The following is a 25,214-nucleotide window of genomic DNA, read 5'->3' as shown; positions in this document are numbered from 1 at the left end:
CAGCTGTGGGTGCCTCCGTCTGCAGCCACGCCTCCCACCCACCCAGCCCCTGTCCCGCAGACGCCCGCGGGGCACGGCAGCTGGCGGGCCCGGCCACACGCGCAGCACCTGAAGCGCTCCCGGCGGGCGCGGCAGGAACGCGGGCCCGCTTGAGCAGAAGGCAGCACGCTGCGGTGCCGGGGCGGCGTGGGTCCTCCGCGGACGCGGGAAACCCGCGCCCTGCCCTGCCCAACCCAACCCACCCCGGCTCCGGCTCCGGCTCCCACGGGGCCCCGCCACGCCACGCCGCGTCCCGTCCCGCCCTGCGCCACTTGACTGCCGCCGGGAGCAGGGCGGGCTGCTCGCTGGCGCTTCCATGGCAGCGCCGGGCGATGAGCGCTTCCGCTTCCGGCGGCCAGACGGCGGCAGGGCCCGGCCGCGCTTAGGCCGCGCCGGGCGGCAGGGGCGGGTCGGGGTCCGTGCCGGGCAGGAGGAGAGGGCAACATGTGGCCGCCGCCACTGCCCTGGCTCCTGGCGGGGCTGCTGCTGGCTGCCCGTTGTGGAGAGGCTGCGGCGGCGACCCTTCCTCCCCGGAGTGCCGCTACCGCCTCCCCGCGCCCCACGGATGCGGCCGGCGGGGGTGTCACGCGAAGCAGCAGCAGCCGCCTGGCCGAGGTCTCGGCGCCGCCGGAGCAGGGCCAGCCCATGACCCAGCGCGCCCTGTCCGTGCTGGTGCTGGCCAGCGCCGCCCTCATCGTCTACTTCGTGATCCGGACCGTGCGGTGAGGGAGGGGGCCGGGCTGGCTGGAGCGCTGCCGCGGGGAGCAGGCGGGCGACGGGGGAAGGCGCTGCTGCCCCCTCCGGGCCGCCGTGGGGAGGCAGCGCGCCGCCGGGGGGCCGGGACCGGCCCTGCCCCTGCCTCTGCCAGCGCCGCGCCGGCCCCGGCCGGTTGCCTCGGCTGTCAGGGTCCCCTCGGCTCCTGGCCGGGGGCCGGCGAGCAGGGCATGTCTCTGCTGCCTGCGGAGAGCGCCGCCGGCTGAGGCGTCTGGAAAGCGCCTGGTGCCGCCTCCCCGCCCCGTATGGACAGGACGGTGCTCGGTCGGGCTCTGCTTGCAGCAGTGATACCACTCGTCAGTGTCGGGCTTTTCCTGGCTCCCTCCTGTTCTCTTCAAGTGGGCTTGTCACTACTGACATCCATCAGTCCACCTGAATTTAATTTTGTACATTCTGTCGGTTGTCGTGTTCGCAAACTTCTGTCGTGCTGAGCTACTGAATTTGTCCATCTAAACATCTTTCTTTTGTGCTTTCTTTTTCAGTAAACTTCTCTGTTTCGGGCTTTCTTAAGAAAAGGGCCCTTAAAAGCAACTCAGTAATGCAAGCTTTTTATGTTTCTCATGGAAACTATTGACTGCATAATTATGTGATTTTACAGTTAAGTATAGTATTTGTCTCTGTGTTTTGTCATCCATGCAGTTTTACTTGCTCTCTCATGCTTAAACTGTGAACTCTTCTGGGCAACGCCCAAATGTGTTGCTATGCATAAAGCACGTTCATTACGCAGCAAGTTCTCTATGTACTTTTCATTGTAGTTAGATATACTGGTGGCTAGTGTGTCCAGCACCTTCACCATTTATTCCAGGAAGGTAGTTGAAAGACAGTGGTCTGTGTGGGGCACTTACTAAGACGTGTAGTCCAAGTAAACTAGGATATCCTGATTGCTCCGTAGCTTTTACAGATCACTCTTGAGCAGCCTTCAGTCTTATTTTTATTGGAATGCATATCTTGACGATATCATAGGAAGCAGCATAATCTTTTAAGCAAGTGAAAATGGACAAGAGCACTTCTCAGTGTTTGGGTTCCTCCAAACAGGAGCCTGTTGGATTTGGAGTTCTGGGCAGTACTATTGAAAGACCAAGTAAATAAATAAGTAAAAGCATCTCATTGCAGGAGCTGGAGAAGGAAATTCTCATCTACTGTCATTATTTTCTGCATGAATGGCAATTATTTGATATTCAGTTTTTAGCAATAGGAAGGTTGCTGTTCTGCATTTGAAACTGGCGTGCTGTGTTCTAGGTGCTACTATAAACAAGAAGGTTAAACCTCATGTTCTGTAATTCTGCTGCATCTTTTTGTTGCATCTTGCTTCTGAAATTCAGACTAGAGGAAGCATGTGCTTCTGAATTTGAACTGGTGGCTGAAATATTTTTGGCAATGGTTGTATAAGAAATTTAAGGTTTAGGTACAAACCTCCCAGTTTCCTTTTGAAAGATATTCTCAGGAAGAAACCGTATGTGTTGTTATCAGACATAAAAGCTTCAGGGCTTTTTACAGACTTTCAGCTAGGTCACCTGCCTAGTGGATGAAGGGAGGGTGGTAGATGTAGTGTTTCTGGATTTTAGTGAGGCTTTTTATACTTTTTTGATAATACTTTTGATGCAGCATCCTTCTGGACAAGTTGTCCAACTGTGGGATGAGTGGGTTCATGCTGCGCTGGGTAAAGAACTGGCTGAAGGGCAGGGCTCAAAGGGTTGTAGTGAATGGGGCTACATCTGGCTGGCAACCGGTCACCAGGGATGTTCCTCAGGGCTCAATTCTAGGGCCAGTCCTGTTCAATATTTTTATCAATGATCTGGAGGCAGGAGTTGAATGCACCCTTAGCAAGTTTGCCGATGATACCAAACTAGGAGGTGCTGTTGACTCTCCTGGGGGACAAGAGGCCTTGCAGAGGGATCCAGATAGATTGGAGCATTGGGCTATGATGAATGGGGTGAAATTTAACAAGCCAAAATGCTGGACTCTGCACCTGGGACGGAGTAATGCTGGATACAAGTATAAATTGGGAGAGGAGTGGCTGGAGAGCAGCCCTGCAGAATGGGACCTGAGGGTGCTGGTTGACAACAGACCCAGTATGAGTCAGCAGTGTGCCCTGGCAGCCGGCAGCCAAGAGGGCAAACCGCATCCCGGGGCACATCAAACGCAGGATAGCCAGCCGGTCAAAAGAGGTGATTATCCCACTGTATTTAGTGATGGTGCAGCCTCACTATAGGTGTTGTGTGCAGTTCTGGGCCCCACAATCTAAAAACAATGTTAAGGTCCTTGAATATGTTGAGAGGAGAGCAACAAGGCTGGCGGAAGGGCTGGAAGGAATGCTCTATGAGGAGCACCTAAGGATTCTGTGTTTGTCTAGTTTGGAGAAAAGGAGGCTGAGGGGTGACCTCATAGCTCTCTACAGCTTCGTGAGGAGGGGAAGTGGAGAAGGAGGTGTTGATCTCTTCTCCCTGGGATCCAGTGTCAGGACACCTGGGAATGGTTCAAAGCTGTGCCGGGGAGGTTTCGACTGGACATTAGGAAGCATTTCTTTACCTTCACTGGAGCAGACTTCCTAGGGAAGTGGTTGATGCTGCAAGTCTTACAGTGTTTAAGAGGCATTTGGACAACGCCCTTAACAATATGCTTTAACTTTTGGTCAGCCCTGAATTGGTCGGGCAGTTGGACCAGATGGTTGTTGTAGGTCCCTTCCAACTGAAATGTTCTGTTCTATTCTGTTCTGTTCTATTCTGTTCTAACTTAATATATACATACCCTTCAACTTCATTTTCTTAGAGGAAATATCTGTAATTTTAAAATAAAAAATAATGTTTTTCAAGTTCTAATAAAGACTTTACCTGGAAAATCTAGCTATTCTCTGTTGAGACACCTGTAGCCAAAGTTTTGCCTGATTCAGGAAGGTAGCAATCTCTTCCTTTATCAATTTTATACATTCTGATAAAGGTATGAATTTTCTCTTTTCAGAGTCATGTGACTTTCTTTGAAGATGGTGCCCTGACAAGAAAATCTTGTGTACACGGATAGAACTTTGCTAATGTGGCTATCACTTAACTTTTCTCCACGTAGGAGATGAATTTTGGTTGGAAATGGTTATGTAAACTATAGCAATCTCTCATTGACCTTCTCAAGTGATACTGCACAATTTCTCTGTCAGGAAAAAAAAAATCTTAATTTCATTTCTAGCTTTTTATGGGGACTTGTTATTTGAACCCACTGATTATAAAGGTTGGGCTGCTTGCGCCTCTGCTTCTTGTGAAGCTAAGAAGCTTAGTTTGGGAGGTATTGTTGATAGTTGTGACAACTGAAATGGACGATCACAGAGCGGCAGAGGCTGGCAGGCAGCTCTGGAGATTGTCTTGTCCAATTTCATGCTCACGGCAGGGTCACCTACAGCAGGTTGCTCAGCTCTTGTCCAGTTGAGTTTTGAATATCTCTAATGATGTGGATTCTACAGCCTCTCTGGGCAGCATGTTCCTGTGTTTTACCACTGTCACAGGAAGAAAGGTTTGTTTTTTTTTTTTTCCTGTTGATGCTCTTACTGTTTTTTGTTTTTTTCCAGTCACATTGGTGAAAAAAGTTTTTATTGTAGTGAAGCCTTAGTCTTTTCTACAGTTCCTTGTACTGGAGGTTTTGCTTGCAGAGACTTGTTTTGCTGCATTAGCGAATTCTGCCAATTACAATAGAAGTTTTTGGCTTTTATGGATTTTTATTCCAGTATATATAAAACTCCTTCTATAACAGAAGATTTACCAAGAATAAAGTATGTAGCACCAAGATCATACAGCAGATCCATCAGAGTTAGGAATAAGAAAACTGAGACACTGTAATGCCTTCTTCAGTCTACCAGTATAGTTTCATTGCCTTTCTTGCTTCTTAGTTTTGATACTTACATAAAATACCTCATGTATGTGATTGCCCTTCATGATGCATAGAAGGGCTAACGTTACAGTTCATATGTCCTTTTGGTTTTTCTCCCTGTTACTCTGTCTGGAGAGTTTTGTGGTTTTGTTTTGTTTTGTTTTTTTTTAACTTAAAGCCTATTGCAGACAAAGGTCTTATTCCATGTTTATGTAGGAAGTGCATGCCCTTAGATCTTCAGTCTTTCTGAGGTGATGAGAAAACAGGTGTAGCAGATGAGATGAAATAGCTTTTCTTCTTTTTAGAGAAAAGTGTGCTACATAATTTGGCGTGCCAAGTGAGACATACAAAATACGTTTCATTGTGAATTGTATGTCGTTATTGTAACGTAAAACAAATTTCTAGGAAGTTAGTTATAAGCCTTTCAAAGGATAATTACTGAATGTCTTTACGGGTGTGAAATCTGTAGCTCATGCATGCCTTTCGCAGAAGAAGGGCTCAGCTTCAAGTAATAACTTTATGGGAATACTTTCTCTAACAGCTGTAGCTCATAGTTCAGGAGAAATGAATTTAGTTAAAAATATGCATTAATAGAGAACGTGAAGTAACACCACCATATTTTGTAGCACAAGGTATGCGAAAACTTTAGGATGGAGCTTTCCCAGCACTGGGTCAACTCTGGGACAGGTGAAACTTAGTTCTGTCACACAGACTTACCGAACACTTCATGATATTTTTGCTGAGCTGTGAGTGTTTCCCGTAACTCATCCACCGGTTTGAAAGTAGTCTGTCTTTGGAACTATTGAGCAAGAAAATCTGAGTTTCACTTTTGAGAAGGCATATGCTGGCCCATAAGTAAGACTTGTCTCTAGCTTGAGGTTATGGGAGAGCTGCAGTTTCCTTGGCACATACTTCTCAGAATCCTCTAAAATATTGTGAAGCTGAAGGGTGATGAGTTGGGGACATTGGTTTATTGTAGAGTTTACTAACAGTAAAAAGCTTCTAGTAGAAAGGCACTTGCCTAAAAAGACAGGGTGATTAGCAATTGCTACTTGATTGAACTGATCTTATTTAAAGTGTTTGTGGCTTGCAGCAAGGGTAGTACCTTACACCTTGACACGTTAGGTTTTGTTCTCCTCTTACACAGGTGGAAATGACTACAGGAAAATGTCATTTTCTGTTAATATTTCTTTTTACCATTTAGAGATAGTTATATGTTAAGCTTGCAGTTTGCAATGAGTATGCCATATATGATGTGTTGTAATCATGACAGATTAATAAGATTGACCAGGACTCACAATACATACATAGAAATTCTAAGTAATTCTGTTAGACCAGTGCTGCTGTATTTGTCAGTCTTGTTTTAAGAAAAGGTATTGCTGATTATGCTTCTAGAGTGGGACTTCACTCGTGGCACTAATACAGTATGGATTTATCCTAGCCTTTTAAATTTAATTTAAGTTTCTTGAGTTTGCATGGAGTGGAATCCTATGACAGTAGAATGAGGAAGTCTTGAACTTTTTGGAAAGCATTTACAGACTTGATGTATAGAAATAGCTTGTCTGTGTGATTATTGGCATTGAAAAGCCATCTGATTTGAGAAGAAAACAAAAATCTGTTTTCTTTCTGTTTGGCTAGGCTTTTCTCGAATGCATACAGTGTTTTTTTTTCTTTCTGGTACAGTCAAAAGACAGAGTAGGTTGTTTCAGGCTGTTTACATCTCCGTTGTTCAGGATTTCCCTAAAAGAAGGCAGACGTTATTTGGAGGCTGTTTAAGTTACATCAGCTTATAGGCAGCCATTATCCTGCAAATCCTGCAGCACTATGTTCTACACAGAAAATAAATGGAAAGGTCCTTGGAAAAAATATTTTGCATAATTATTATGCTAAATTAATTTTCTGGATGGATTTAAGGACAAGTATTGCTGTGACCCTTTTACTTGGTATCAGATTCAGTTAAGAATAGTGTTTGAACTGTCGTGTTCCTTGAAAGAAGTTTGTCTCCCCTAAGTGAAGTAGTATTTGACACAGAAAATACCGCAGTTTCTCAAGATATACCCTATCAATGTGTTGATAAACAAAACTAAAGGAATGAGCGGTCAAGACTTTGTGTAAAAATGAAAATTTTTTCATGTAAATGTACCTTACCCTGTTGCTTTTTGCTTTTTAATGATCCTCGTGCCACTGTTTGGTGCAGATGTGTTCAGAAGAGGTTTGTATTTGATACACCAGATGAGCATTCAAAAAACTTAGATATGTAATTGAAAATACCTTTCTGTACAAGGGAGTTCTGGGATCTAAACTTAACATTTAACTGCCTGAGATGACTGAGATCTTGAGATTTCCGTCAGCAGTCAGTTTTGGAATTGTATACCCTGCAAAAAGAAGTCACATGTTATGTAGTAAGTGGTTTTTACCTTACTCTGTGGGTTTTTTTTAAACTCTTCCTACCCTCCCAGGTCCCTTGCAGTTCTATGTTTCTTTAGTCATTGTCTGTTCTTTAAACTTGACTTCTTGTTTTGCTTAAATTCTCATTTTTTAACATACTTTCTTCTTTTTTTTTTCTTCTTTACACCAGCATTTCTTAGTTTTCTCTTATTTAGCTGTCCTCTTGGTTTAACAGTCTATTATCTATGCCATCACTGATGTTAGGCAGATAATATCTCTGCATATTTGCTTATGGATTCCTCTGCTGCTGTTAGCTGCATTTGAAGGAGGACTGGGACTGAGCATGTAGAAATATAACATTAACTTTTTAGTACTTTTAAATCCATTTTCATAACTTTATCTTACTAGACCCTAAGGTATCCATAATAACTACAAAGATAAAAATTATCCCTATTAAGTTCCTGAGAGGCATAGAGAGCACTATTGACTTTAATGAAATCGGGATTTTGTCCTAGGTTTTCTTCCGAACAGTCACAGGGTAGAAGATTTTAAGTTAGTTTTTGTTAACACTCAGGACACTGCTCTAGTGTCAGTTATGACCATACATGTATGTTGCTTAAGCACTTCCAGTGTCCTTTTAGCTTTAGTCTTTAGTCTTTTGACTAATCTGTATATGTCTAATAACAATAAAGTTAGGTACTTTAAGTTGTGCTAAAGCACTTAAATGCCTGGCACAATAGTTGCTGCTGTTTAAAGTCATAGTTGAGGATGAAGGAGATGGTCATGCTGATTTCTTTTTATAATATCAGAAGTTGGAGCGTTTTGAACAAAGATATGTATTTTATACCCTTCCCATCCTAACGAGGTTACATTTGCTTCTCAATTCCAAAAGGGGGTCTGATTCACTGGAGTATAGTTTAAACCAAGACTAGATGCTGCTTTGTGTTCTTTCACAGTTGCCCTGGTGTGCAAAGGTGAATGCGTTTCCAAGTTGCATATTAAAAAAATTCTTTAAGCACACCAGAGTTCAGGACAGAATCTGAAGCTGAGAGTCTCAATATCCTATTTGATATCTCCTACGAGGTTGTTAAAGTGGTGCCTCAGTGGTGATCAGAGAGGTGATTATGCGTAGTATAATAGTATAATCTATTATACACAGTATGATAGTACGTACTTGTGGTTTAACCCCAGCTAGCAACTAAGCACCACACAGCCGCTCACTCATTCCCCGCCGGTGGGATGGGGGAGAGAATCGAAAAGGTAAAAGGGAGAAAACTCGTGGGTTGAGATAAGAACAGTTTAATAATTGAAGTAAAATAAAATAGAACAGTTCAATAGGTAAAGCAAAAGCCGCGCACGCAAACAAAGCAAAACGAGGAATTCATTCACTACTTCCCATCGGCAGCCAGGTGTTCAGCCATCCAAGGGCTCCATCACGCGTAACGGTGACTTGTGAAGACAAACGCCATCACGCCGCGCATCGCCCCCTTCCTCCTTCTTCCCTCAGCTTATATACTGAGCATGACGTCATATGGTAAGGAATAGCCCTTTGGCCAGTCTGGGTCAGCCCCCCTGGCTGTGCTCCCTTCCAGCCCCGCCCCCCCCCCGCCGTGCACCCGGCAGAGCAGGGGAAGCTGAAAAGTCCTTGACCAGTGTAAGCACTGCTTAGCACCTATTTAACAACAGCTTAGCACTACTTAGCAAGAACAAAAACATCAGTGTGTTATCGACATTGTTCTCATCCTAAACCCAAAACGGAGCACCACATCGGCTACCACGAAGAAAATTAACTCTATCCCAGCTGAAACCAGGACAATACTCTAGCAGCATAATGCGTTATACATGATCTTTTTGATTACTAGCTCTGAAATGTGCAGTATTGAAGTTCCGGAATGTTGTAAACACCTTTCTTAGGCACCTAGCTTTGGTTGATTTCTGGAGTTTCTAAAAGGAAGGGCTACTGTCAGCTTTGAGTTTAGCACTAAATGCCTAGAAAGCAGATTTTTTTTTTTTTTTTGCTAATAGCTTTCATGTAGCTGCTGTTTGCTAGTATACAGTAGCTGAAGGTGACTCTGTCAGCATTTTGTAAACGGACGCCTTTGCATAGTGCATAGTGCTTGCTGAGCGGCTAGTGATCTGAGTTCCTGATCCTCAAAGACTTGAGCAAGGCATATTCGATGCGTATAGGAGTAGCTCTGCAAAGCCAAACAGAACGGTTCAGTGGGGAGCTTACGTGGGACACGGGCCCACGCAGACAGTCCACGGAAAGTGAGAAAAGCAGGTGCAAACAGTCTGTTCATCTGTGATAAGCACTGTGCCTTAATGCTGAAGCATGAATCATGGCCTCTTCCTTCCACGTTTTGTGAAGCATACAAGACATTGACTCTACAAGTTCTCTGTTATTCCAGACTGTAATTATAAACAATGTTTTTAATTTAATAGCTATAAAAAACTTCACAAATGATAACAAAAAGTTTCAATGTCACCCATGGCTTGTGATACATCTCTGCTATAGTTTTGTTGAGTTTCTCTCTGACTTGATCTGCTGTTCTATGGAGACGCATAAAACACACAGAGAATACGTAGCGCAACGTTTTTCTCATTGTAGGATCTGCTGCAAGTATACTTTTGCATGTATTTTTACCTGGCTCTTGCATTTAGCTGCCAAGTGCCTGTATAGACTTTTTGTATTCAGTACAGTAATTCTGTACAAAACTGCAGATGACATTATTGTTGGCCTTAATGATTTCATGTAAACTCTTGACACTTAGAATTGTCTGACCTCTGAATTTCATAGAGCTAAGTGTGTACTTTTTATATTTTAAATTTTTTAAAATTTATTATAAGTATCAATATAGCCATATTTTAAGGGATAGTTTTCTTACATTGTTGGAACAGAAAGTAGAGAAGAGTTTATAGCACTTAAAGGTTTTAAAATGCATTTCAGGCTCAGAAGGCGAAACAGAAAAACCCGAAGATACGGAGTTTTGGATACAAACATAGAAAACATGGAGCTGACCCCATTAGAGCAAGATGATGATGATGACGATACAACATTATTTGACGCCAACCATCCTCGAAGGTTTGTATATAGAAGCTGAATGTACTTCTAGCAATAGAAGTGAAGGCGTATGGATGATAAGCAGTTTCACTGAGAAAGCTCACTACTGTGTTTCATATGCATGTAGTTGGAGAAGGGATGTCAAGATCACTTGAATTTTAAATGGGCAAGAATTTAGTGGGCAAGAAGATAAACACCATTTGTCTTCAGCATGTGAGTTCCAGAGAAATGGAGAGGAAGGTAGGATATTTTTGTTACAAATACAGTGTCATTATTGAAGCTTATGTTAAGTCAACAACTAGCTTTTACCTTTCTCTCTCTCTTTTTTTTTTTTTTTTTTTTTTTTAGTTTAGTTTGGTTTGGAGGGTCCTCCATTTTTCCTGTGTATTCTTTCCTATGAGTTCTGATTCCAGCAGCTTCATTCTGCTTTCCCTGTTGCTAAAGTAGTCAGCAGTTAGTTGCTGATGATCCTGCACCAAGTTTTAGATTTGGTACTTCTGCATAGAAAGGTTCATTTCTTAAGTCACTCTCTGAAATTCTATAGATACATGAAAATTTTGTTGTATTTCCTTATTGTCCTTACACTTAAACATTATGATCAATTCAAACTTAAACTTATGCAATTCAAATTTAAAAAACAGTTTTCCTTGTTGAGTAATGCCATCACACTGCACGTGCAAAGACATAGTAAAAACTTTGATAGAATTGTCATAGTGAGGACTACTGTCAAGTATCAGAAGAGATAAAATGATAAATTCTGCCAGTCACAGCAAGTAATTGATTCAACACTGTTTAATGTGAAACTGAATTAAAGTCTCAAGCAAAAGAATTCCACAAATGCAATACATCATGTCTCAAATGAATTGAAAGTATTGGACTAGTAAGTCAGATGTTCTACTGTTTATTAGGAAACAACTTTGGATGCACTTCACTTTGAAGTGAAAGGTTCAGTCTTTTTTAACTTTGTCTCCTTAGGGAGAATCTTGCAGATTAATTTTTTTTCATAAAAGTTGTTCTTTCCTTTTCTTCTCCTCTGTACATTAGAAGAAACTAGGTGGAATATCTCTGCTTACTGCTCCTCTGTATTAGAGAGTCATGTGGTACTTACAGTTACCCTATGTTACTACTTGTTCCAGTATATATTATGCCTATTATGTAATAGGTAATTGTCACGTTATATTCAGGAATTCCCTCGATGTCTTTCCTAGATCTTTTAAGTTCTCTTGTAACTCAGCATACTTACGAGACTTCGAGGTATTTGATGACCAGTTAACATGATACTTCCACATAAATGTTTGTTTACAGGAGTATCAAGTAACCTTTTTACTAGGAATGGACATGATAATATGGTTAGTCTTCATTAACAAACAGTATTATACAATTAACAGCAGTATGGTTGTATTCATGTTATAGAGGTTACTTCATACTCTTATATGCTTATTTGGAGATTAAGCATGGTTGTATTTTTGTTTAGCTTCAAGGAGCTGATTATGTCTTGAGCAGTACTTTATCTAAAGGGACTATACTATTAATGTGTTAAACAGGTATATGCACTGCATCTTTTACTGCAGAGAAGGCTGTGTTAATAGGTGGTATTGAAACACATGTGTCTTATGTATGTAGATCGGTGTTCTGATTTTTTCAACTGCTTATAATAACTTCCAATTTACCTATTGTGGAAATTCTGGGGGATTATATTAAGCTTTCCAGACACTGAAATGGCAGCATGCGTCTTTTAACCCCACTGTTTTACCTTAGTAGGTTTACCTTAGTAGATTTAACTCACATTCTACAGATAAATCTAGAATACCTAGCTTGAAGCTTACTGTATGTTAAGATAAACAAGACTGTATTTTTTGAAGTCTGAAGCTAGAAAACCACCCTGAAGTGTCAAAGTGATTGTGTCTGTTTCTTGAAACTTCTTTGCATACCCTAGAATAGAAGTAATGAAAACCCTAGAGGGAAAGTTCACTAAAATAATATCAGAGGATTTCAGAAGGTGGATTTCTGATTTTTTTTTTTATTCCCTGTGTGTTTCTAAACACTTCAATTTTAGGGAGAAAAAATTTTCATTCAAGTTTTTTATTGTAGTATCTAATATGCACAGTAATTTTAAATTGTTACAAATCCATTTTGCAATCATAGTCTTGCAGCTGCTTGTGAAATAACCAAAGTATGTAAAGCAGATAGATACTGTTCTTATCTGGTTTACATACTTCAGTTATTTCATTCTTGGTTATTTCATTCTTGTCCCTGAGAGGATGTATAAGGATGAAACAAAAGTGAAAACAGTAAAAAAAGAAGTATGGTTTAGACTGAGGTCCTTATTTTTATTTTACTTTTCCCTTTTTGCCATGCAAACATGATGCTGGGTTGTATATATGCTTGTTAACTATGTATCAATGTAAAGAGATAAACCTGAGAACTTCTAAAATCTAAATAGGACTGTATCAAACATCCTATATATTTCTATTATGGTTACTCTATCAGGTAGAGTGTATTCTATTCATTCCCCTTCAAAATTTATCTTGCAAACTCATACTCAGTGAAGTGATTGTCTTATGGATAGCCCTATCTCTGGTCCCAATAGGGATTTTGTCAAATGATGTCCTAAATTGATGCTTTTGCCACTACACTTTCTATGGTTCTGTAGTTGAAATTAATTCAGTTTATGATTAGGAAATTGACTTGCATTAAAGCAAACTCTTTATAACTATAGACAGCAGGCTTTGAACTGCACTTGCCCTTAACTGTGATAACTACCAAAAAAAATTCACATTATTAGTGTTGTAGTTGGGAAACAAAAACACCAAAAACCACACCAAAAAACCCTGTCCTAATTTCCAAATACTCAGCCCCTCTTTAAATTGAAGTACTGCAGCAAATCATCATTTAGTTTAGGTATACCAGGCAATTTGGAAGTATTTGAAAGTAGCTCACTGATCCAGACCATTTTAAAAATAGTCCTTTGGATGACATATAGTACAAACAGCTTGAATACATCAGTAGTGTTTCGTTTAGCTGATGGTGTAGCTATTGTAAGATAAATCAAGTATTTATTTTAATAGATACAGTTCCTCACACACTGTGGTATCTTGTTGATGAAAGAACTTCTGCTAGATAAGTAGTATATGATTTTTAAAAGCATCAGCTTCAGCCGGAAAACCAATACCTGATGTTTTGATCCAAGTCCAAAGAGCCCAGAAAGTATAGAGAGAGAAGTGGCATGTAATGTTTGAACATGTCATAGTCTGGAGTAAATACATAGAGTAATGTAATTTGTGGCATAGGCATACCTTTGTTTCTGCCCTATGGGGCTGCAAAATTACTTCAAATTTGATGTTTGCTCACAGAAGATATGATAATGTCAACTTCTCAGTCAAACTGCAAGAAACGTAGTTGTATTGGAGTAACTGCGTGGTCTAACCAAACTTAATTTCAACACGTTTCTGTTAACTTGCTGAGGAAACCTGACTAAATAGATCAGAAGTAATACCTTCAGAGGAGCATAACTGTAGATAATAAAGGAAGAATATGTTCCTGTTTCAGGATAGCTCAGAAAGTAAGCACTTAAATTATCAAAATCATTATTTTGATATTGGGAGCTTGAGAAAACAAGGACCTCAGTTATGTTTAGTCAATAATATAAATATATTCCGTTTATGTATATTGAGAGCTTGCTGTGTTCTCCTTTATGGGCAGAAGCTCTCAAAGTTTTAAAAGCTACTTTTTGCCTTGAAACAGTGTTAGTGTATAGGAGGAAAACAGTACTGAACAATATGAATGCACTCCACAATTCTCCATAGAACAGCTTGATAAAGTACTATCCAAACTTTGCAAAGCAATGGCATTGGTGGGAGGGAAGTTTGAAAACTAACAGAGTACCTTTAAAAAAAAAAAATCCTTAATTGGGAATGTACTTTTTTCAGTTAATGTCTTTCCTCTTGTTTCAACTACGTCTTTTGCATCAGCATTGAAGCTTAGTAATCAGTCTTCATATCACTGCTTAACCAAGAATGACCAAAGGGAGTACAGAATGCATAAGTAATCAAAGAGTCACTGAGGACAACTTGATGATAATGATACTCAGATATTCCCAGGAGATGTCATTACACTTTGTCCTGGCATTTGCAGTAATTCAGAGGTATGGTTGGTTTCAGGTTTTTTAAAGTAGCGTAAATATGCGGTCAGGCTTGGAGCACGTAATTAGGGAACAAGGAAGCAGGGCTTTTAATGGTTTTTGAGTGTAGTCCTTTGTTAAGTTGCAGATTTACTTAACTACAGTCAACAGTCAGCTTATTCAGTTCATAAGTTTTACCCTCATAACTCCTAATGGAAGACACTGAAAAACTAAAGGCTGTTACAGGAAATTCTAATCTACATGTTCTGGTGGGTTCATATACATTTGTTATGGACAAGAATATAAGTATTGTTTTATACAGAAAATAGTTGTCTTTTTTTTTTTTTCTTTCTTTGACCTGTTAATAGACTGCAGTAGTGTCCACTCTGCTTTCATTTTTCTTGACTAAAACAATCATGGGGGGTTTTTTAAGGTGATACTCTGCAGCACAGTATGCATATGTTAGAAATCCCTATTGGCTTGTTTAGGGTTAGCTGGTAGGTCTATTTGACTCTTTCCAAGGTTAGGGAGAGAAACTGACTTCTTTCCTAAAATCAGCATAGCAGTGTTAGTATACTGGTATGCTGATATGGTTATTACTTTGAGTGTCGTTGCTATTTTCTTTCACAGTATATGAAAAAAAGTCCACAGTGTACTCTGTTGTAACATAGATGCAATTTAAGTGTACTCTCACTGTTGTCATTACCCAGGTGTCTAGTCTCTGTGCCTTTTCAGTTTGGGGCATCTTATCTGAATGGGATGTTTTAGCCATTTTATTCAATAGCATAATATTACGTGTCAAAGTTTGAAATTCTAACCTTTGGTTTCTCACCATGCAACTTTGCCTCCATGTCAACTGAGGTATGGTATCCTAATATCACATCTTTGTTTTTCAAAAGTGTATCACACTAATAGTTTACAATCTTCATTAAATCACTTTACACACACACTACTTACTGCATTGCAAGGCACAAGGAAAAGCACTTATTCTGTTTTTGATAGCTTTCCAGTAATAGGGACTCAGAAGCCTTGGAAGTTTAAAAACATGTCCAACATGGTAAAAACACGGGTTTTTTTGTAAGTGAGCGAGCTGTCTCTCTATTTGGGAGGTTTAAATGAAGAGAGTTCTATGGCACTTCGCTTCACAGTAATATGGTAACTATGAGTTTTTACAGGCAAAGTTAATAATAAAATGTTGCATCTCCATCATTTTTTTCATAATGTTTGGCCTTCAAAAACATAGGCTAAAGTTCCCCGTGGAACAGGGCATTTCAGATTAATGAGTCTGTTTCTTCTGTTGTAGAGAAGTACGTGCCTTTCAGTGAAAGAACTTAATCTTAGAACCAGAGAAGGAGACTGCATCATGGGAGGAATAAGAAGCAAGAGGGCATGCAAGTTGGGGGGACTAATTTAATTTGTGTATATTATGGCATCCTTAATTTGTTGCAATAAATACTGTAACAATTTGTTGTATGTTTTTGTATATAGAGGATTCTAAATGTAAAGCCTACAGAGAGAGAGTGCTCTAAAATGGAAACCTATTTGGAAGGGAGATTACTTTTAAAACAGGGTAATTTTTGCTTGTTACAAATCTTGTATGCCATAAGTGTGGTATACACTTTTTCTACAGTAATCTGGAATGTTAACAATTTTTTTGGTGTTATTAAGTTGTAAGTAAACATAGCCTTTGTGGACTCCTCAGCATTGTTAGAACTTGGTTTTAGTTGAGGAGATGCTTTATCCTTTACAAATAAAAAGCCAAACTACTGCCTTTTGTGTTGAGACTTTTTTTTAAACTGAATTAACGTGCTTTTTGTAAACTCTAGTGAACAAATAAAAACTGTTTACAGCATTCCTAGCATTTAGTGTGATACTTCAACGTTTTATAGATTTTAAGGATATTAATATGATCTTGTAAAACGCAGTACTGCAACATCTTTTTGCTGTTAAGACTACTGATTGCAACTGTTGAGTCAATTTTTTTGTGAGGTCCATCTCCAGCTTGTGGGAACAGATGTTGCGCAGCAACTTTAGGGTGCTGCTGGTGTAGTCCATGCAGTGTCAGTGTTCAGACCTATGGTGAAGGAGAGATAAGCCTTTGAGTAGCCTTGTTTACTTTTGTACTTTTTAAACAATCTAGGTCAAATACTAAATTTTCTGTAACTCTAAAATGAAAAAGTGACATCAGAAGCAGCTGTTACTATGAAATGTGTGGTAATATTCACATGAATGTAGTTGGCATCTAACAGTTACATTCATTTTTAGGAAGTGCCATAAAAATCAGTAGAACAAGCTTTAAGACATGGAAGACTGAATTTTTTTAAAAATATGTTGCAGTTCCCACAGGAATCTTGATAATGCAGACAAAATATTCAAATTCCAGTTCATTAAAATTACTGTGTAAATACATTGCTAATTCTGTATATATCTCTTATCAAGTCATAAACTTGCTATAGCCGTATTGGTGGGGCTGCCTGTGTTTCCTTAAAGTTCCTGTGTTGTGGGCTATGGGGAGAAAAGGATTACCTTTCCTGCTTCTTCAGTCCCTTCTTGGTGTTTGAACAAAATGGGAATACCTTATTTGTCTTTGAGGTTATTTCTACAGTCATGGGGTGGGGAGGGAGTCTGCTGTAGACTTATTTAACCTGGTACCAGCTGATTTGCTGTACTGAAACCTACTTACTTTGCCCTAGCAACAACTCAGATGAGGTCTGAAGTAATGGATGCCAAATCAGCTTCCCAAGGTAATTTTCATCCACAGTTGCCCATGTGCCACACACAGCTGGGAAATGTATTGTATTTACAATAAATGCAAGTCTTTATTTTGCTTCCTCTCGTACTAACTTTTTCTGCCCATATTTAAAGATAAAATTAAAATGAAAACACAGCACTGATTCTCAGAGAGGCTTAGTTGGGGAATCTAGAGACATAGTGAAGGATAGCTGCGTCATAGGCTGCGGGTGAGAGAAAAACAAATGACAGAAGGCAAAGCTTGTTGCTTCCCTATATAAAGGGGACCATCACTCTTAAAAATAAACATAATTGCAGTCTTTCTTTAGATTTTTAATTTTTCTAGCAGTGGCACATGTTAGCCCTAGCAGTAGAGACTGCCTTTCTGACATCTAGAATTAGCTGTTTTAATTTTGTAGAATCTTCCTATGCTCTGAGCTGAATACATCCTGAGGAGCTGTTATGATTGCTAAGCATATATACTTGAGCTGTTTAAGTATGTTAGAAACACTGGAAATGCAAACACTCAGTTTGTAAGCTCTTGCACCTCCTGCAAGTAAATCTTGAGATTTACTATACCGGATACTATGTGGTGCGAACTTCCTCGGACTTGTCCAGATATAGCATGTACAACGATACGTAATTCCTGATCAAGTCTGAATGTATTAGTTCAATGCATTGATAGGATAATGGAGTATACACCCTCAGATACCATGAATGGGTGTGAGAATGAGAAATCCATGAGTCAGAAGAGACAGAAAGCATTTTTATTTTTCTTGTTGACCAGTAAGAGCCAGGAAAGGACTCTAATATATAAGCCAACTGAAAGACCCAGCTCTCAAAAGACCCAGTGTGGCTGGACTGCTTCATAGTTTTAGAATGGACTGCTTTTTGCTACAAACCTCTTGTCTCATGGTACTACTGATGATGATGTTCCAAGTTGTTAACTGCTAAACCTCTGCAGAATTGACCCAGATCTCTTTGTGGAGTGCTGTCCTTGATGAGATTTCTGCGTGATTTTTCTCTGTCCACAGTTGCTCATCTATTTCAAGTGGCTTGCACTCTGTTTAGCTTATATCTTGAAGCATTCTTGTTTTAAGACAGTAAAATGAGAAGATGTCATGGTTTAACCTCAGCCAGCAACTAAGCACCATAGAGCTGCTTGCTCACTTTCCCCTAGTGGGATGGGGGGAGAGAATCGGAAGGGTAAAAGTGAGAAAACTCATGGGTTGCGATAAAGACAGTTTAATAGGTAAAGCAAAAGCCACACATGCAAGTAAAGCAAAACAAGGAATTCATTCACTGCTTCCCATTGGCAGGCAGGTGCAGCCATCTGCAGGAAGGCAGGGCTCCGTCATGCATAACAATTACTTGGGAAGACAAATGCCATAACTCCAAATGTTCCTCCCTTCCTTCTTTCCCCAGCTTTATATGCTGAGCATGACGTCATATGATATGGAATATCCCTTTGGTCAGTTGGGGTCAGCTGTCCCAGCTGTGTCCACTGCCAACTTCTTGTGCACCCCCATCCTACTTGCTAGTGGGGTGGTGTGAGAAGCAGAAGAGGCCTTGACTCTGTGTAAGCACTGCTTAGCAATAATGAAAACATCCCTATATTATCTACACTGTATTCAGCACAAATTCAAAACCTAGCCCCATACTAGCTAATATGAAAAAAATTAACTCTATCCCAGCCAAAACCAGCACAGAAGATTTCTTAAAGATATTATCAGGATGGATGGATTAAGTTCAAGATTTTGTTAAGAGATACAAATGATGTTCTCAGATCATGGAATCTTTTGAATGTGATTTTTTGCTTTCTTCCATTGAGCGACTATGAGACAAAAGGCTTATGCTTTTGGCATAAGCATTTTAGATGCTTAAGACAGTATGCTTTGCACAACATGTGATATGTGTAATGTTTTTACAATGATCTGGATGCAGGAATCAAATGTACAGTATACTTGGTGAACTTAACAGTTCACCAATTATACTAAACTAGGAAGAGCTATCGACTCCCTCGAAGGTAGAGAGGCCTTCCAGAGAGATCTGGATAGAGCAGAGAGCTGGGCGATCACAAACTTTATGAAATTTAACAAGAACAGGTGCCAGATTCTGCACCTGGGATGGGGTGGTCCTGGTTATACATACAAATTGGGGAACAAAAGGCTTGAGAGCAGCCCCATGGAAAGAGATCTGGGGCTTTGCATTGATGGCAAGTTGAATATGAGTCAAGAGTGTACACTGGCAGCCAAAAGGGCTAACCCTGTCCTGGGGTGCATCAAGCATAATATAGCTAGCCGGTTGAGGAAGGTGATTGTCCCACTCTACACTACACTGGTGTGGCCTGACCTCAAGTACGGTGTGAAGTTTTGGGCACCTCAATATAAGGACATCAAACTATTAGAGTGTGTCCAGAGGATGGTGAAAGGTCTCAAGGGCAAGACTTACAAGGAGCAGCTGAGGTCACTTGGTTTGTTCAGCTTGGAGAAGAGAAGGCTGAGGGGTGACCTATCGCAGTCTACAACTTCCTCAAGGCGGGCAGTGGAGGGTGAGGTGCTGATCTCCTCTCTCTGGTGACCAGCAACAGGACACGAGAAAATGGAATGAAGCTGCAGTAGGGGAAGTTCAGACTGGACATCAGGAGAAGGTTCTTCAGTGAGAGGGTGGCTGGTCACTGGAACAGACTGCCCAGGGAACTGATCACGGCACAAAGCCTGTCAGACAATGCTCTTAGTCATATGGTTTAGTTTTAGGTATTCCTGTGAGGAGCAGGGAGTTGGACTCAGTGATCTTTATGGGTCCCTTCCAACTCGAGATACTCTATGATTCCAGTAGCCATTTCTCCTACTGCTTACAGTTTGAACACATGTTTCTTGTACCTGGTGACTGGGACTGTACTTGATGTTGCACATGAAGATAGTGACACTAGTATAAGCAGATCTGTAATGCAGAGAAGTTGAAATTACTAAATACCCCTTAAAATTGCTTTTTATTGTTGCTATTTGTTATTTTGAGTACATCATAGTAGCTGTGATCATGTAATCACCTGATGCATCTGTTCTTTCCAGCTGGTAAACTGGTAGCTAAGAGCAGGAAGTCCCAAAGTGTTAGATATAAAAGCAGAAATTAAAAAAAAGATACACTTCTGCTGTTTAGGTTCTCAAAATTATCCATTTCTTTTTTACAGCGCTCTGATCTTCCTATGAATGAGCATTATCTCTTCAGAAATCCAAGTTTAGAAATGGATTAACAATGAATGTCAGTGCCAATAAAAAACCATTTAGGCTTCAGTAAGTTCTGAGTTCAAAACAGTAATGAAACTCAAAATGATGGACCGAAAATGCAATGTGCAATCAGTGATGTTGCTATGTTCATTTCATTTTTATTGTCTTGACCCTTCCCAGCTTGGAGAAGAGAAGGCTGGGGGGTGACCTCATTGCAGTCTACACTTTCTTCAAGGGGGGCAGTGAAGGGGGAGTTGCTGATCTCCTCTCTCTGATGACCAGTGAAAGGACACAAGGAAATGGAATGAAGCTGCGTCAGAGGAAGTTCAGATTGGGCGGTAGGAAAAGATTCTTCACTGAGAGGGTGGTCGGTCACTGGAACAGGTTCTATGGGAAAGCGGTCACGGTACCAAGCCTGTGAGAGTTCAAGGAGTGTCTGGATGATGCTCTTAGTCATATGCTTTAGTTTTAGGTAGTCCTGCAAGGAGCAGGGAGTGGGACTCGATGACCCTTATGCGTCCCTTCCAACTTGAGATATTCTATGATTCTGTATAAGGCAAGGGCATAGTCTGAGGTCTAAACCAAAAGTTATACTAGAGATCTTCTTGAACTGTTGTTCAAAAAGGGCACTTTGTTTATTGATCTTCTTCCCTAAGCCTCATTCTGTTTAATAGAAACAAAGATTCATTCATTACAGCTTCAGAAAACCTAATCTGTAAAGACAGAGGATGAAAGCAGGAAGATAATTCTCACCCAAGATTTTCATTGTTCATGTTTTAAAGAAAAGTCGGTGTCAGCTCACCAGCTATGCAACTGGATTGTGCATTGTACAAATAATTACTCATTTCTAATGAAAAAACTCTTTATTCCTTCCACAGCTTTTTCTTAAAAAAAAAAATCCATCAAAAAAAGCTTATAAGTAAGGTAAATGGTATTTATGAAGAAGCTTTATGAAACTCATAGTTTTAGGTTTTTTAGACTAGCAGAGACTTCTACAAGAGATTACTTCATTCAAAAGCCTATATGCTGCTAATGTTTTGAAACCTGGAGATTCTGCAGGGGAAGTGCAATATGTTTGCGATGGTCTTATCCTCTTGAACCTGCTTTGGTCACTGTCCAAGAAAAGATGCATGGCTAGGTGGATTTCTATTCAGAACAAATACAGCTGTTCTTATTCTGTGCTCTGATAAGAGTCCAAAGGCCCCTCATCTTTCTAAACACAGAAGACAGACTTTTGTGAAGATATACATTAAACCTACTGATCAAGGCAGGAACACATATACTGACATTGTTGCAATGTTTCTGAAAGTCTTGCACTTCCAAGTATGTAGATTGTTTAGGTAAGTTGAGAAATGTAGTTAAAATCTTAACTATCCTTTCTAGTAGATTGGTTTTTATCTTTGTTTTTCCTGAAGTGTAATCTAAATCTCTTTGTTAGGAATTTTAAGCCTATTACACAAGCTATAGTGAATGGTAGAATATCTGCCATATAGTACAAGATCATTATATCGTCCTTCAGTCTTGTCTAAACAAAGCACCCTCAGTTTCTTTCGTAGGTATGTAATACATTCCATTCTGGAAATGAACTGGCTGGTTCACACACTCCATGAACTGTAGTGTTCAGTAGAGAAAACAGTGGATGCTGCTTATGAGATGGCAGCAATGGAAAGTATGTGTGCAACATCAGTGTACAGAGCCCACCTATCCTTATCCCTGCAAAAGATTACTTCCTTTTTTTTTTTATTTATTGAAAGAACTAATGGGGAATCAGTTGTCTACACACTAATCTCTCTATGTGGTTGCTAGCAAATGTACAGGGCTTTCAATCTACCCCAGTAGTGTTGCAGTGAAAGTTTTTATTAAAGTGTGCTTAAGCATGCTAACTGATATATAATCTTAAAACTTCTACATGCATGTTGTATCTGGGTAGATGGCAATGCTGGACCGTGCAAAGACAACAAAGCAGGAATAAGCTAATTTGAATACTGAAAGGAGCTTATCTGCATGAGTTCAGTAATCTATCTGGCCTATTTAACATGTCTATTTCTTATCCAAGTCAGCTTTTTGGTTGGATCAGATATTTGTGAAGAGCTGTTTTATGCCGTGTAGATTTAGTTTTCAGACAGCAGTAGTTACAACTGCTTTTTCCTGCCGAAGCAACACTTGGCCTTAATCACTTATGCATCTTATCTGAGTGCAGCATGCATGTTTGAGTTTTTCTGCTAATACTCACAGCTGTCAAAATAATGGATGGTGTTTCCCCTTAGGCACGCTTTTCCCCCATATGAGATGGAAAGGGATGGTCTGAAGTCTTAGCTGTTAGCTCAGTGATTGGAGGCTTACGTGTAACTTCAGTGATTTGCATTCAATTCATTTTCTGAATTTTACAAATATAAGAAATAAAAATTCTTTTCCTTCCTCTCCTACCCATATAAAAGATGAGAAGTTATCATATTTTCCATTTTAGTGCTCTAAATAACTTTTATTGATTTAGGGCCTTAGATTTTGTAGCAGCATCGGAACCATTCAATACTAGAAAGTAAACATGCAGAAAATAGGGTTCTAAATTAAATATGAATAAATGCACACCTGTTCTACATTCACAAGCAGGATGGAGGTTCTAGAGCTTTGTTCAATCCAAACTAGGACATGACAGCATTCATTTTCCCAGAGGTACTATGAGAGCAGGGCTTATTTGCCTGAGCAGCTGTGGTGCTTCTAGCTCCAATGTTATATGGTCTCTACTAACGTAATACAGAAATATCTGAGCTCCAGTGTGCAATATTGATGTAACTAAAGTGTTTATAGTCTTCTGGATATAAATAGCAGAGAGTGATTAAGATTTTAATTGATTACCTTGGCAACTCTAGCTGTTCTTTAAAAAAAACCCTTAAATTCACTTATGTGGATGTAAGTGTCAAGAAAAAGAAAGCTAAAGTAGGATATATGAAAAACTTGTTAATTATGAAATGTGTTGTTCTTTATTTTGCTATTTGAATATGCATTACGTTGTCCTTGATGCAGATACATCTGTCTTCAGTACCTATGAAATTAAAATATTTTCTTCAATTTATAACACTGTAGATACTGTTCTGCCCATTTGCATGGCTAGATACCATAACTCAAACCACAAACAAAATTATTTGTGAAGTTTCACATTTAAATGAAAAAAAAAAAATTCCCATGTTAGATTCAGTTTTGTCTTCTTTCTAAAATCATAAAAGGGCAAAATTCCGATTAAAAATTGCAAGTCACAAAGGTTTGGTTTTGGTTTTTTTTTCGCCCTCTGATTTATGATCTAGGACTTTAACCAAGCAGTTCTTCCAGAAAAGGGAAATTTTAGGACTGAAGATTCAAGCCATCTAGCTGGGTAATGTTGCAGTTGTCACTGTTCTGTCATCTCAGTTGTGCTTTTGAGTGCGAGGGGTGTTAATGGTCTCTGTAGTACAGTAACTGTGCTCAACACTCCTTATGCCAAAGTGTGAGACTTGCCTTGAAAATGAAATTTTAGAGCAAAATCCTGTTGAAACATTTAGGATTGTCGTTCTGTTTCTTTTCGCACAGCAAACAGAAAGTTCAGTTTTGGGTAGCATACATTCCATTCCTCAGTGAGTAAAAGCAAGGCAAGGCTACGGTGAATGTGTTTTACTGAGCAAAGTTAAATCTACAGCTTCTTAAAGCTGTTTCTAGTTAAATGGCAAGGTGATAATAGTTTGATATTTTCAGGATTCAATTTGAATATTTGGTTTGGGTAATATTGTTCATTTAAAGTATCAGACTGACAGTAGACTACAGTCTTGTGTGTAGAGGAAGCAGTATAACCTTGTCTATGCTTCAGAGTGAAGCTGCAACTAATCTAACAGTGGAAGGAAGAGAGCACATGCTTGACCAACAAGACCATTTGAGGTTGATAATAGACAGACCTATTTTGACCATTGTTGCTTGTGCCAGTAATGTCCTTTGCACCCTTCAAAATTGTATCTTGTTGACAAATATTCTAGAAATCTGCATGGCAGACTTGCCAGGGACTCTGTGACCATGCACTGAAATACAACATCCCCGTAAAAAAATCTGCAGCATATGCAAGGCATCCAAGGTATACATATGTCTCTCTTCTCCCTAGCTAGCGATCAGGAATCTAGTACCTAAGGTGTTATTTGATCTCAGGAAGAGGTCATAGGGATGAAATATGTATGCTGTAAGAACTTTACTGACATGGCAAAGTTGTATTTTCTAATTCCTTGTACCAGCTTGAAGTTTACAAAATGAGCTACTGACTACAGCAAGACTTTCACAAGAGTGTTGGTGGTTGTGGGAAGAAGATGGCACTTTCTCTTGCCTAATGCAGAAAGACCTGAAATATAGAAGGAAAGCCAACATTCAGCCTATATATTCTTAATGGAAGAAGTGGTATTCTGTTACCAACAATGATGAAAACAGAAGGGCTCACAAGGTTTTATCCCAGGGGTACTTCTGGATAATGTCATTGATACGTCTGGCACAGTTGCGTGGCTGCAGGTATCCTGTCAACACTGACGGAGCATCCATCTGCTGACGTTACCAACCAGAGCCCACCTTGTTGGGGTTGCTGCCAAATAGTAGTGAAATATTCTTTCCAGAATATATTCCCTAACACTCTGCTACTAGCTCCTTGGCTGAGCTAGCTGGTAGCCCAAGCCTGGTTTTGGTTGTGTTTTTTTTTTTTTACCTGTCTGTGATCAGCCAGCATGGACCCATCAGCGGCAGCTCCCAAACTGATCTCTAATCAGCCAGGCTTCCTCTTCCTTATCAGCCAAGCACTCAAGAAACATGTTTCGTTTGGGATTTTTTGTGGGTTTTTTTTCCAAGTCACTTGACCAGTGTAACATGAAAGTGAACTCCTCCAGTCATGCAGTGAAACTGCTGTGAAGGACTTGGTCGTCACAGCAGGCAAGCTCCATGAGCTGATCCTAGTAATGTAAGAGGGAAGTATTCTTCACTGAATAAACAGCTACCAATGGAACACCGATGCAGTAGTGCCAAC

At 40.1% G+C, this 25,214-nt stretch overlaps 1 protein-coding gene across 2 annotated transcripts; it reads left to right on the top strand.

Annotated features, from left to right (window-relative positions):
• The first annotated feature begins 378 nt into the window (after nt 1–378).
• FAM174A (family with sequence similarity 174 member A) lies at nt 379–16,002 on the top strand. Of its 2 annotated transcripts, XR_015701036.1 has the most exons (4): nt 379–761; nt 10,001–10,135; nt 10,242–10,354; nt 15,538–16,002. XR_015701036.1 is itself a non-coding variant. In XM_087742106.1 (3 exons), exons 1-3 carry the CDS (start codon nt 484–486, stop codon nt 15,557–15,559), a joined length of 435 nt encoding a protein of 144 aa, XP_087598232.1. In that variant the 5' UTR covers nt 379–483; the 3' UTR covers nt 15,560–16,002. The 2 variants fall into 2 exon arrangements, 1 of the variants encoding a protein (XP_087598232.1); XM_087742106.1 differs by lacking the exon at nt 10,242–10,354.
• Nucleotides 16,003–25,214: the final 9,212 nt, after the last annotated feature.

The sequence above is a fragment of the Nipponia nippon genome, unplaced genomic scaffold (assembly GCF_047370975.1).
Source record: "Nipponia nippon isolate SJK-2023a ecotype South Korea unplaced genomic scaffold, ASM4737097v1 scaffold_8, whole genome shotgun sequence".
NCBI lineage: Eukaryota > Metazoa > Chordata > Aves > Pelecaniformes > Threskiornithidae > Nipponia > Nipponia nippon.
The sequence above is the reverse complement of the archived record's forward strand: the minus strand, read 5'-3'. Positions and strand labels throughout refer to the sequence as shown.

Coding starts and splice junctions, on each gene's coding strand:
- FAM174A (XM_087742106.1), top strand. CDS start 484: ATGTGGCCGCCGCCACTGCCCTGGCTCCTGGCGGGGCTGCTGCTGGCT. Junction 762..10,000: donor TTCGTGATCCGGACCGTGCG/GTGAGGGAGGGG, acceptor AATGCATTTCAG/GCTCAGAAGGCGAAACAGAA. Junction 10,136..15,537: donor GACGCCAACCATCCTCGAAG/GTTTGTATATAG, acceptor CTTCTGTTGTAG/AGAAGTACGTGCCTTTCAGT.